At 30.7% G+C, this 14,688-nt stretch overlaps 1 protein-coding gene across 1 annotated transcript; it reads right to left on the reverse strand.

The window, feature by feature from the left end:
* Positions 1 to 255: 255 nt before the first annotated feature.
* Positions 256 to 3,514, reverse strand: LOC114725510 (RNA pseudouridine synthase 6, chloroplastic). The gene is made up of 9 exons (XM_028912031.1): positions 3,271 to 3,514; positions 2,775 to 2,903; positions 2,420 to 2,674; positions 2,257 to 2,338; positions 1,688 to 1,803; positions 1,554 to 1,608; positions 1,267 to 1,378; positions 918 to 1,087; positions 256 to 782 (listed from the first exon to the last, which is right to left on the reverse strand). Exons 1-9 carry the CDS (start codon positions 3,474 to 3,476, stop codon positions 498 to 500), a joined length of 1,410 nt encoding a protein of 469 aa, XP_028767864.1. The 5' UTR covers positions 3,477 to 3,514; the 3' UTR covers positions 256 to 497.
* Positions 3,515 to 14,688: the final 11,174 nt, after the last annotated feature.

The following is a 14,688-nucleotide window of genomic DNA, read 5'->3' on the forward strand; positions in this document are numbered from 1 at the left end:
ATTTTCAAGCAGAATCAGTGACTTTAAATCCTTTTCAGGAAGGTCAACTAAATTCATTAATACCTATTCTGTGTTTCAAACATAAGATAATACTCTTTCCGGTCCTTGATATAGGAACAAGCTCAAGACTTGAACTTGATTCTAGCTATAAGACATTAATTCATTTTGTCTTTTATATCTATCGTTTTTTTCAAATTAATATATGATCATCTAGTGTTTTACAGGGATATTTTTAATGAGATCAAGTCATATATGTTGCAATTAACTAATTTATTTAACTTTTTTATAATCTATTCAAATTAGCTAAGTAGCTATTTTTAAGATATGTTTTGATTTCCGAAACGCATCGATCTCTAAGGATGGGTTGGGAAAATAGACTTCATGTTTTCCCTACCCATAAAACGCACACTTAATAAGAAACCTCTTCTACGCACCCACATAAACGGGAAGCAAGGGACATGGGAATTGAAGCTGATGCTTGTCATTAAGCACAAACTCTAAGCATCTTCACCGCTCCACCAAGGTGGTCCAGCTTGGTAAAGGTGTTCGCCATCGTCCCACGATATTTCACAAGCTTGAAGGCCAATTGCCACGCTTGGCTCCTTTCCATGTTGAGCAATCCACTTTAAGATAGCCATTTCCTTTTCACTGTCACTACTAAAATCTGTCCTGTGCTTTCCAAATGGATTAAGTCCAGGATTAGCCGTCTCTGCTACCGCAGCTGGCATGTACATCGAATCACCAATCAATGGTGCCTTACATGCACTAAATTGGGCTCGAATCTGTACCCAAAAAAATTTATTCTTCAACTTTCAAATGTTGTTTATCAACAGCAAATGACTCATAAAGGCATGGAAGAGACAAGACCCAAGCAAACAATTCAAATGAAAGAAATAAGTGAAGTGCAGATGACAGACCTGATGAGTTTTACCAGTGATAAGGTTGATTTTACACTCATATGCATAATCTTGGGAAGGCCATCCACATCCCTCGATACAGTACTTGTCTTGAATAACAGTGCTTGGCCAGGGGACCTCTCTGCATTCCATGACCTCAAGTTGACATAAGTGCCATCCCTCCATATAATCTGCATCACTTGAACCACTATAGTTTCAATCCTCATCACAGAATTCACAGGATTTGTCTTTAGAACAAGTCAATGCTAGTTCCAAAGCATTCAATTTATTAACAATCATAAAGGTTAGTGAAGCAGTTGTTACAGGAAGGCCAAAACATGAAGGCCTGTTGAGATATAAGTATGACTACCTTCAGAAACAAGACGAGGAGCCCTGTTTACTGGACGCATGTAGTGAGTAATAATCCCGCAGGGCAGAGGAGCAACTGCAAGAGCAAGATAGAGTTTCTTCACTTTTTTCTCCTGAAAAAGAATAAATAATCAAAAGCTTATGATTTGGATACATTTTACGATTCCAAAAAGGAAACCCTTTTACAAATGCAAGATCCTGCAAAGTATCAGTTACAGTAATCAGGGTGTTTTTCCATGAAGGACAGGTTATTCTTGCATAGGGCAAGAAATTATATCATGAGCTTACCCTGATTTTACCATGAAAGATAGAACTGTATTCTTTAGTCCTTGCGAATACCACACTGCATGGAAATGACCATCCATTACAATCTATGACAAGCTTACAAAGAGCAACATATATGACATAACGGAATAAACTACCATCCTTCTGTGCAATTATCAATCTGATGGGTAGTCAACAAAGGCGTAGGGAGTCCCAAAGCACGAGTTGTGAATGTTGCGCAGGTTTCTTCGATGTTATTAGTAGTGCCTCCAACCTAACCAAAAAGAACAAGAAACTAAAAGCAATTCATAAACTAATCATATAGATAAGAAATGCACCAATGAATTTCAAACATGTCACGAAGAATCTCGAGCCTCCACATCATCTTTATAAACCTAACAGAAGTAAACATGCTCCAATACCAAGGAGGAAGAAACCAAGAGAATAATGGTGAATGATAATACCAAAATGGCTCATAAATGGTGTGCAAAATCCTGCTTTTCTCAAGTTTCCGTTAAGCTCTTGCCTGGGCCCTCAGGTTATGTGTCACCTTGGGATTTTGCTTTGGGTTTAAATTCAAGTTTAAATGTTCCCTATTACTTAAGAAACATAAAAAAAAAATTCAAGGTTAACTTGAAAAAAACTCTGTTGGATATCTACTTGAGGTTAATTTTTCCGATGTCACCCGTCAACAGAACTGAGATATCCTGGGATTGACACTACATACCGATATACCAGCAGGTTTGTCCAGAACCACATAAGACTCGGCCACAGCTATGATTCTTGATCTCCAGTCGATCTCATAACACCTAATTGAAATAGACTAAATGTTAAACACGGTCTTCTTCCTCAAAATTATACACATAATTCCAACAAGCAATCCATATTACCTTGGAAATCGTTTGGGGTATACGTAGATTCTTAAATAGGTTCCTGCTTCTACGAACTGATCCACATTGGTTACACGGAAAGTCTTCTGTGCCTGTTGTATGGTCATCCCTTTGATGGACAGTCTTTTTCTTAAAACTGATGGTTCTGTTGCTTCTTTGAATATCCTAATTTGCTCTTGAGGAGCAGTAGAAGGAGGCTGTGGAGACACAAGAGCATAATATACGGCTCCTAATCGGATTAGATCTGCAACGAACCTTCAAATTAAGAATGAAACTTCCCATTTATCATGCCATATGATAGAAGAAGATTGCCACACATATTGGTCAATGTTGAGAGATAAAGAGTGGCACTTACGAAGGAGGCAAATCCAGAGCTTTGCAAATGTATTCTAAGACAGGACCATCTTCTGAAACAACCAAGTGTTCAATTCTTGGCGGACTATTATGTGATGGACATGGAAGCAAGCGACCATGCTCTGCGTAACTTAAACAAGATCAAATGTCGGTGAAAACTGAGAACCAAAATATCAGAGTGGTAGAAATTAATTTCCAGCAACCATGAAACGGGTAATGACAATTAAATAAAATAAAATAAGGCGCTCCTATAAGATGAGAACATGATAGCTCGTAGGTGACCGACGTATAATTAAAGAATCAAAGTAGAATTCTCATAACTTGGTCTCTAAAAACATCACAATTGATAGCCACCATATAAAAGAGCTGATTCTAGTTTTAATTCCTCCACGTTTTGCCTCATATAGATAGTATGGATGAGAGACATTAAGGTCAACATGCTAATCAAAAATCAATATAAATTACAGAATAAAAACGAAGTTGGGATGCAGAAGTACCCAGTGGAAGAAGACGAAATGGGTCTGCTGGTCAAGTCTGCTCTTGAGGACTCACTGTCGCCAGTAAGTGCTGTGGAAAGAGTGTTCATAGGAGAACAGCATTTCACGGCATAATTGGAGATTTGGAGAGTTCGAGCCAGAGACAAGGAAAGAACGAAGCTCCGGCAGCCACTGACCACCATCGACGCCGGAGTCACTGACTTCATCCTCAGCCTCCTCTGGAACGCTGTGAAGCCTCAATATTTTCGGAGCGTTATTCTGGGGAGAGTGTTCAGAACGAAAATAGAAAGATAACGAGAATTTGAAGATCAAAGGTAGTTATCAACTTATTATATTAAGAAAAAATTATAGTGTATTTTTTGAAAAAAAACAATTAATTAATTAAAAAGGGATGTGTTTAATTACATTTATATTTTTTGCTTAACTTTTATTAATATTTATCTGCGTAAATGTATAACAAATTGTGCTTGTATTTTCACATTAAGAAATTCTAAGTTCAAATATTATTAAAAAAATCAAATCATCTAGCCTTTTTTTTTGGGCTATTAATCAAGTTTTTTTTTTTTGGTAGATGTCCGAAATCTTCTCAATCAAAGTAATTTTTAGCCACAATAATTAAAGGGGTATTAGCGTCAATGTAATATAGACACTATAGACATCATAGCTCTAAAATAGAGGGGGAAATAGACCCAAAAATACAAGGGGGAAATGTCTCTAACTTTTAGTAATATTGCGCGTGTATTTTTTTTTTTTTTGCTAAGCACAGTTATTCTCTTATTAAAAGTAATTATATCTGAGATACTGTCGAGTGCTAAATGTGAAAATTTTTCTTAGCTAAAATTTGTGTAATGATTCGCCATGTTATAAAATATTAACCCTTCCACCCATCCCCATTAGTAATATTGTGTATTTTCTTACCGAAGAAAAAGTGTAAGGGCATGACACACTCAAAAAAAAGGCAACAAAAAATGATTAATTATTCTTATTAAGATTGTGGCGGGCCTCAGAAGTGAGCGTCGGCATGAAGGCCCTGGATGTATGGTATGCCCGTTTGCATTGGGCTTTTATTCGTTTTTTGTAAGTATCTTTTATTTTCAAAAGCGGCAACAGAACAACAACGACAAAAAATCCATCTCCGCCACAAATGCAGACGCTTTAGCTAAAGAAGGATCATTTAGAACTTTTTCATTGGATGTTTGCCGCCTTGCCTGAGGACGCCGGATTACGGGTTATAAAGAGTTTTTAAGACTGATTTTTCATGATTTAGTTTTTGGAAAAATGACATAAAAAATTAAAAATTTTGATATTTTAATTCAAGCATTGAAGAGATCAAAATTATAAGGAAAGAAGTGATAACTGACCTGGTATTTTGTAAATATAATCAAATGACTAAAATGTCATTGTATCAGTTTTTTTTATAAAAAAAAGTTATCAAACTCATTATTATTGGCACATTTCTTGTCATTTGTATTCAATACTTGCCAGTACTAATTTATAACTTATTAATAAATATCTCATCACTGTCAGTACATTTTTTTATTATTTGTTGTTTAATACTTGTCATTATCAATTCATAATTTATTAATAAACTCTTTGACACAAACGCACTTTTGTCATTTAACTATATTTACAAAAATATCATATCAGGCATAATTTTCTCTCTTAGAATTTTAACCTCTTAGATGTTTGAATTGGAATATTATAATTTTTAACTTATTTTTACGTCATTTTCCTTTTAATTTTTCTTATCCTGGGTCTAGCCCTCTTTTGTAGGAGAAAAAACACGTCTGTTTTATTTAATTACAAGGTGTTTAGATAAAAAAAAAAAATCATAATTTAAAAAATAATTTTATAATATATAAAATAAATAAGTAAGAATAATTTTGTCTGAACGTAAACCAAATGCCCTCTCAAAGGAGATTACAGCGTAATCTTCCTTATTTGAATTTTGATCGCATTTGAATCTAGCTATTGTAATTGCCGACATAGGGCATAACTAATTGTGAGGTGGCGAATAAATTTGTGACCCGAGAGATGTGAAATATACTGACAAGTGGTTCTCAAACTCATGAAGGTCAAGGAGGATCGGGTCCCAAAAAACACAAAGAAGAAGAAGGTCAAGGAGGAGTGCTGTGTGGTGTTAAAATGTTTGTTGATTATCCGATGCCCGATGGCGTTGGCCTCCACCAACTACACACACTGATTAATCTTAATTAAAAAGACTATAATTTTAAAAATAATTTTATAATATGTGAGAGAAAAAATTTGTCTTAACTCATATAAAAATACCTTTTAAAAACATTTTTTCCCCGTAAACCAAACATTTTTGTGTTGGTATGTGTAAACATCCGCCTCCGTCTTCATCTCACTCTCACGGCCTCCGCTTTAAATACCCAACGGATTTCCCCCTGCTTTTCATCCATTGCTTAGGGGGTGTTTGATTCAATAAAACAACACAAAAAATAACACTTTTAAAAAAAAATACTTCGTCTGCCATAAAATTAATGTTAAAACTATAATTTGGTTTTCATGACAGCAATATTAACAAAGTAATAAGTAAATTAAATTATTTTTATGTTAAAAAAATTGGTTAAAAGTTCGCTAATTAGAAAATCACCATATGATAAATGCTTCTAACATTTTAAATATTAAGATACTCGCTGCATTAAAAATAAAATTAAGGTATTGAGTATGCCAAAAAATAAGATTGAGATTATAGATGCATCATAAAGAGGATAAAAATGATGGATATACTTGGATTCTCTTTAAAATTAATGAGACAGGTTGAATTTAGCTGCTTGTAGCTTATTTATACATGCTTATGTTAAATGTTTATGAGCACTTTTATATAAAAAAATAAAACTTTTTTTTATATATTTACGCCGTACTTCATAAATTAAATGATGCCATTCTAAACTAGCCCTTAAATAATTGTGCTTTAATTTTATTTTTTTATTAAGAAAAAGGTCTAGGTGGACACGAATAAAAGCGAAGGAAAAATGAAGAAAAAAGATGAAGTGGGACCGCAAAATTAATGGTACGTCTGACAAGAGAAGAGATGGCAGGCGCGCACGCGGTGCGGTCCCAACGGCCATCTGCCACATCACCACACCTCCCCTGTCCCCATAAATGAATTAGACCCTAATTTATGTTACTTTGAATTTTTAATATAAAATTTATTTGATTTTTATTTTAATTCTAATTATAAGATCTAAATCTATACTATTTCTCCGGTCAAAAAAAATCTATATTATTTTTTATATTTATATATTTTTAAACGTATTTTTTCTAATAATAGTAGTTTTGACAATAAACTTGATTAGTAAGGATATTTTTAAAAAAATAATATCTATTTATTATAAATAACTAACTTAACTTATTTTCTTAATCTCTTCAAATTAGTCAACCAGCTCTTACAATTAGGACCGGAGGTAGTACTGTATAATGTACTCCTCTGGTCCTATTTATAGGGCAGAGAGAGAATGCATTTTTTGGTCCTATTTATGAGGCATTAAGAGAAATTTTTTATATGGATGTATAATTTTATCCTTTATTTATTATTGTGTTGACTTTGCTTACATGAAGTATAATGTATATTAAATAGAGATAAAGTTGAAAAGTTATTAAATTTTAAATAAGAGTTAATAAAATTTAATATTTTTCTTGATCTATTTTAAACATGTTAAAAATTCTTTATAAATAGAGTCAAAGGAGTATATTACACGCAAGGTTTCGCGTCAATTCTCTTTTATTCCTCCACACGCGCCAATAAATTATTCCCACCTTGCCCAAAGTATTTAGCCCACGGGCTGAGGGCCTCGCAGCCCAGACATGTTGACTTTGTCGTTCAACCTAAATCCGTCATTATCAGCAAGTTAAACTCGTCAGCCCGAATAACAATAAGCTTTTTAAAAAGAAAAATAACATACCAGCAGTCCTGATTATAAAAATTAGTTAATTAATTAAAAAAGATTAAAAAATAAGTTAAGTTAGTTATTTGTAATAAGTAGGTATTGTCTTTCTTAAAATATCCTTATTAATCAAATGTATTGGTTAGAACTACCATTATTAGAAGGACTATCTTTCAGAAAAATGCATAAATATTGTAGACAAAGTGAATTGGGTCTTATATTTAGGACCAAAATAAAAATCAAACAAAGTCTTATATTAAAAACCAGAGATAGTAATTATTAAAAAGTTTCAATAATAATTTAAACAACTGACAAGTTTCATAATAAAAAATTAACAATTTCTAAAATTTGTTTCGTAATTATTTTTCTTTCTTGAAATCTTATTATAATTCTCCTTATTATTAGCTACATGTGTATAAGGTTGCAAAAATTATTGATCAAATTATTGTTTTACTCTATTAATCAGAATTTAGAGATGACCATGCAACTTTTTCCCCCAGTGATCAAGCAACTTATAATGTGTCAGTCCCAAAAAAAAAAAACAACTTATAATGTGTGTAACTTACCACCATGTTCATAGGGAAAAAATTTGCTCCTGAATGTAAGTTACTTGTAGAGTAATTGATGAGTTAAAACGGCGAATTATAGGGGACATCAAATGACAGAGAAAATACTATGAATGAAACCTTTTAAATATAGTGAAAAATGTATTATTTTTGACAGTTTTTTTTCCTTTTAGTATTCTTTCCTCTTTAATTTTCTTCTCATCCTAACTAAATATAGTAAAAATCTACCATGCATGCATCATATACAATGAACTTGATTCAAGATTCCAAATTTTATATGATTAAAAAATGTAATCAAAACGAGGGCGACAAAAAAATTATAAAAGATTGGAAACAATTCGTATATAATTCCAAAAGCGGTTGCAAGTTACAAAGCATCATATCACAGATTTGAATCAACCGTGAGCCATCCAACTGACTCTTGAGAGGCAGGTCTCGTAATAAATACTGATATAAAGATATATAGATCAATGGATTGTGAACCAGTAAGATATAATAATCAAATTATCATTTGCAATAATATAATTTGAATTATTGCTCAGCTATAATTATATAATTGACACCCCACAATTAGATATGTGAAAGGAGCAGTAAATGCATCCATGGATGTGAGTAGTTTAATTTTCCTTAAACATCTCTCTCATTTCCATTCCTTTTTTTTCCCTGGGTTTTTTCCATTCATAATTTTGGAGAAAACACACACACAGAGACACTCCTTTTTAAATTATAAGGCATTTTTAATTGATTTACACCCTCTGATAAATTAGTTAATATGATTAAAAGTATACATTATTTTCACGTTTAATTATTGTCTCAGATAAGAAATATGATAGCGGTAGTTCTTAATTTTGATACTCATTAAGGGAATTTTGAGAAAATATGATTAATTACACCTTAAAAATATTTTTAAAAAAATGTGTATTATATTTTAAAGCGCATTAGCAGTACTTCACCAAAATTCCCTATAATTGTAAATGGAAGAAGTATAACATAACTGAGCATTATTCAGTATATATATTCTGGCAAACAATTTTGTTTGCCAGAATATATATACTGAATAATGCTCAGTTATGCCAGAATATTCTAGCATATAATAAACATTTCAAATAAAAATTTATATTAATTAATTAAGCCTAACGAGAACTACTGTCTAATCATATATAGTAATGCTATTAAAATACGATCACAATCTTTATTTGTATTAGTATCTGTAATGTTATTTCTTTATCCCAAACGCTCTAAGAAACAATGGGCTGCTAATAAAGTAGTGCTAGTTGTTGCAGAAGATGCAGTTGGAGCATAATTACAGCAGTTTGCTGGAAGACGAGCACCAGCAACACCTAACCAATTAAACGGCCATGTCCTCACTTTGGGTGAGCATTAGTTTAATTGGTTTTGGCACTTATGCTTTAAATAAATGCTTCTATACCTCTCCCTCTGCACTAATAAATAAATATAAAGGGGATAATCACGACTTGATGATATTAATAGAGTTGATTCATAATACTACTTATAAAACTCCAATCTATTTTATCTCTTATGTTTATCTATTTTTTTAAGGTAGTCCTTATAATAATACTACCTCCGGTCCTAATTATAAGACCCTATTTAACTTTTATTTTGGTTCTAACTATAAGACCTCAATCCATTTTGTCTCTCATATTTATCCACTTTTTCCAAAATAGTTCTTCTAATAATGGTAGTTTTAGCCAATACACTTGATTAGTAAGGATATTTTAGGAAAGACAACACCTATTCATGACAAATAACTAACTTAACTAAATTCTTTAATCTCCCCAAATTAGTCAATGGGGTCTTATAATTAGGACTGGAGGTAGTAGTAGTTTTGGCCAGTACACTTTACTGACAACAATATTTCGGGAAAAACAATACTTATTTATTACAAGTAATTTACTTAACTAGTTTTCTTAATATATTTAAACTAGTCAGCTAGCTCTTATGTTAAGAATCAGAGATAGTATTAGAAGATATAGAATTAAACCTCTCAAGCACGGAAAACTGGGGCCCTACTTATTAATGAAGGTTAGTCTTAAAATTAAAGCAGTAGTTGTTTTTAATTACTAATTTTTGCCAGAATTTGTATTCCTTGTTGTTAACTACTTAGCTGCCTTTTAAATAAAAAAATAGAGGAGCAGATACTAACGACCCAATGTTATAAAAGTGATCAAACTTATAATTTCTCATTTACAAAGAAATTTCATGTTACCAGGATTAATTGTTGTTTGCAAACGGATGGCTTGTTTTTCTTCCCCCACCATAATATTTTGTACTCCCTCCGGTTCTATATATAATTTTTTTAACTAAATTAAACAATTTAAAAAACAGTTAAAATTAGCTAAAAATAATAAACATGTAAAAATTAAACTTTTTTTTTCAAGTATACATGTTCTTGTTTAATTAATACGGGAGCATTTATAAAAGGGAAAATCCCAATAAAATCTAACTCAAATGCCTAAACCAAAATTAAGACATATACTTTTAACAAATTCTTAATGAAGTCATGAAGCCTAATTTAGAATTTTTAAATGTTGTTAAATGACTAAAATGACTCCCTTTAATTAAAAATAAAAATTAATTATTTTACCCCCTAAGTAATCTCTCATCTCTTATGATTATTTCGTAGGAATAAAAAACACAAGTGATTGTATAGTGTTTAAATTTTGTATGCATGACTAAAAGCTTAAAAAATATTCTAATAAAACATTTTAAATTACAACATAAATAGCCTGAAAATAAATATTTTTTTTATAATTATTTATTTTAAGATTTTAAAATATTGTAATTACAAGAAATATTTAATACTATGTTGTCATAATTTTGTTAGTTTTATTTACTTAAGCGATTCCAACCCAAAAGGTTATTTATAATAACTTAGTATTAAATATGTTTTGTACTTAAGATATTTTAAAATTTTAAAATAAATATTACCAACAGAAAATAAAAAATATTTATTTCAAGGCTATTTATGTTGTAATTTAAAATGTTTTATTAGAATTCTTTTGAAGGTTTTGTCCATATATACAAATTCTAAAGTCCCAAAAAGTAATCATAAGAGACGAGGGACAACTTGGGAGGGTAAAATAATCAAATTTTCTTTTTAATTAATGAGAGGCATTCTGATTATTTAACAACATTCAAAAATTTCTAATGAGGCCCCATAGCTTAATTAGGAAATCATTAAAAGTGTAGGCTTTTATTTAGATTTAGGTATTTTAACAGGATTTTATTGAAATTCTCTCTTTATAAAATAGAGAAACACTAGTAATAAGATAAAGGAAGAAAGAGAATATAATATGAAAAAAAGATAAATAGAGAGAATTAAAAAATTAATTATAAGTAAAATAGATAAAAAAATGCATTTAATATTTAGACAACTTTAGGTAAGAACAAAGCAATTCAAATTTTGAGATCTTATAAAAAAGATTGAAGGGATTATTATGCAGTACAGTTAGTACTACCTCCAGTCCTAATTATAAGAGCCAATTGACTAATTTGAGAAGATTAAGAAAGTAAGTTGAGTTAGTTATTTGTCCTTAATAGATGTTATCTTTCCTAAAATATCCTTGCTAATCAAATGTATTGATTAGAACTATCATTGTTAGAAGGTCTACTTTGAAAAAAAATATAAATATGAGAGACAAAGTGGATTGGGGTCTTATATTTAGAACCAAAATAAAAGTCAAACGGGGTCTTATATTAAGGACCGGAGGTAGTATATAATACTCAAGTCATGGATATAACTTCTACGACCTAATAGAAGAATCTATATACTCCTCTGGTCCTAAATATAAAACCCTTATAAACACTAGTATAAGGGTCTTATACTTATGACTGGAGGAGTATTTTTTACCTGAATATTAAATAAAAATCTTCTTTATCACTTTCATTGTCTCCCCACCTTTAATATCCCTTCTCTGAAGAAGTATTTAGGGAAAAAAAGCAATATACATTTTTTATATAACGATGTCCAATAATAATCAACTTAACCAATTTTTTAATTTTTTGTGAATTGATTAATTAGGTCTTTATATTTAGGATGGAAGGAACAATATTAATTAATCTCATATGCTCGTACACTCAATGATACTGGTGTTATTAGAGTTTAAGAAAAGAAAAAAGAAAAGAAAAGCCTCAACAGCAGAAGATATGTAATATTCTTTTGATCCTAGACATAAGATCCAAAACCCATTTTGTAGTGCAATTTGCACTATAAAATATGTCTTATATTTAGGACCGGAGGAGTAATTTTCTTATCAGGGTCTTTATGAATAAAGATCAGTATATGTAAATCTTTTTTCTTTTTTTTTTTGCCTGAGAAATATGTAAATCATGTTAATACCGCTTACTAATATCGTCTCTTGGATTCAACTTGTCTTTTTGGCATAAATTAACATTTTTTTCAAGCTTTTCATCAGTGAAATATTCTTCATGTCCTTAGTTAGAGACACATACATGTCGAATGAAATTTATGTGGGCGCATGTTCATAAATTAAAAGGACAATAAAAAACATATTTAACGTGATAAAAAAAATTATAGGCGTGATGATCAAAATCGTCACTTTAATTAATAAATAAATTCTAGACGTGAATAATGATTTGTTTGTGGGGTCTTGCCTTGGATATGGATTTCAGGCTAAGCTGCTTAAAAAGAAATATGAAAATTTGGTTAGAAATAGTACTTATTTAGAAATTTTATTGGCTAAGGTTAGTGATGCAACTCATTTTCAATGGCTACAATTTTTATTTAGGTGTATGCACCCCATCTTTAATTAATTTGCGGAAAAGTCTTCAAAACAAAACCTATTTGCCAATAAACTGTTGATTGAAATAGTATGCGGTTTTATTTCTTTAAAGAAGATAATACAAATTCAAATTCTGAAAAGCACATTTGTTAAGAAGGTTTTGATCTTAATGCTCCTGACTCAATAGATATTAGTTTTAAGTTTATAGTTACTTAAGAAAACTCTGAATTTACACCCAAAAAAGTCATTTACACACTACTGATAATGTATCACACACAACTGAATAAGTTACAGGTATTTAAAATAAGTTGCATTAGCTCAAATTTAAATTTCTCCGGCCAATAAAATTTATAAACAAACACTTCATTTAATGAAATTTTCCAATTTAATCAAATTTTCCAAAAAAGTATAAGTACTGATACGATATGAATGTAAAATTGATATACCTATATGTTTTTACATCAGGTTAACATTGAAGTATATAATGGCTGATTTATCAAAATGGTATGATCAAATATTGTTTATGATCAGAGTAGACAGAGTAGTGCGTAATAATCTCAAGGAGTTTGAGATTAGAAAAAGTAATAGACAATTAAGTGCAATAAGAAATCGATTAGGAGAGAACAAGCATGGCGAGTCCCCAGTAAAGCCCCTGTTTTTTCTTTTTCGGGGCCATCTTAATTAGTCACAATCACTCCATAACATTATAAAAGACCACAACGTAGCAGTCATCCGTACGCGTCGAAACCCTTATAGTAGCTGACACATGAACGTACAACGCTGTAATAAATGTTAAATGTTTAGTCTAACCCAACTCTTACAGCAACATGAATGGAGAGGATGAGCGGGCCCATTATTAAATTTGTGTATAATGGTAACTTAAAATGTTTATATTTTACCTCTCGTTCGTGGATTCAGCCAGCGAAAAGGTTAGACTCTCTCACTACATAGAGGGGATTCAATCTTGAAAAGTGCTACATTGTTGTGGTTCCGGTCACGGCACTGGAAGAGGCATAATCACAGCATAGTGAAACTGGGAGATTCTTATCTATTGGGCCAGAAAAAAAAAAAAAGACTTGCTTGTCATGCTCTCGTGCTAGTAAGGACAGGCTCCAGTAGATCAAGTGTTAAGTGCCCTACCCTTAGATCATGAGTAAACCTAACCCCTTTCATAAAATTTTTGTAGCAAAAAAAAAAGTTAATATTTTACTTAGTACTATTAGTTAATATAAGAGTTTTTAATTAATCAACTAAACCCCTTTTGCTTAATGATTTTTTTTGTGGAGAGGATCATCTTTGTTATTTTATAAGAAATAATTAATTTTGTCTAACTTTCTTAATTAATAGGATATATAGTTAAAATAGGATTCACCGACCCAAGAACCTCGAGAGTTGTCCTCGGCGACCTCTCGAGCTTCTCAAAATACCCATCTCTTATTATAACAAACAATTATTAAAATTATGCAGTTCAAAATACTAGTTACATTTAATTAAAAAATAATAAATGTATAAGAAATACATATTTTTTTAATTATGCCTTTATTTATAAAGAAAATACATAAAAGATAATAAGTAAAAATTTATTGCAAAGGGATAATGAGATACATATATCCAATGAGGGCAAAAGTGAAAAGACTAATATAAAATTTTAAACAAAGATGATTTATTTTTTATATTTATGAACACTAATAAAAAAGAAGTTATTTTCTTTATTTATTTGATCAAAATTTTTTCCTTTCGAGACTTATAGTGCAAAGAATGTTTATTTAAAAAGACATCTCATTTATACCGAGAATATCATATATAAGTTCGATTTATTAAATTAAATTTTAATAAGAAATTAATTATATAAATGGTCAATTACTTCGAAGGAATTCATAATTTAATCTGAATTTGCAAGTATCTATGGCCGCGGAAGCCGTGTCTATTTATAATTTAAATAAAATTAATTTTGATATTTAAAGATCAAAGCGGATATCAAGTTTTTTTTTTTGGCCAAAAAGTGTATATCAAGTTATCAACCGTAAAAAATGTCTCAAATCTCAATGAAGCACCTACGATTAATATCAATAATTTTTTTGGCCAAATAGATATCAATAATTAAAATTCAAATATTAATGGCAAAAAAAAAATTCAAATATTCGCTTTTAGACTTTTTTCCCCGCAACGTCGTAATCA

The sequence above is a fragment of the Neltuma alba genome, unplaced genomic scaffold, assembly GCF_004799145.2.
Source record: "Neltuma alba isolate B1F8T4 unplaced genomic scaffold, ASM479914v2 tig00012254_pilon, whole genome shotgun sequence".
NCBI lineage: Eukaryota > Viridiplantae > Streptophyta > Magnoliopsida > Fabales > Fabaceae > Neltuma > Neltuma alba.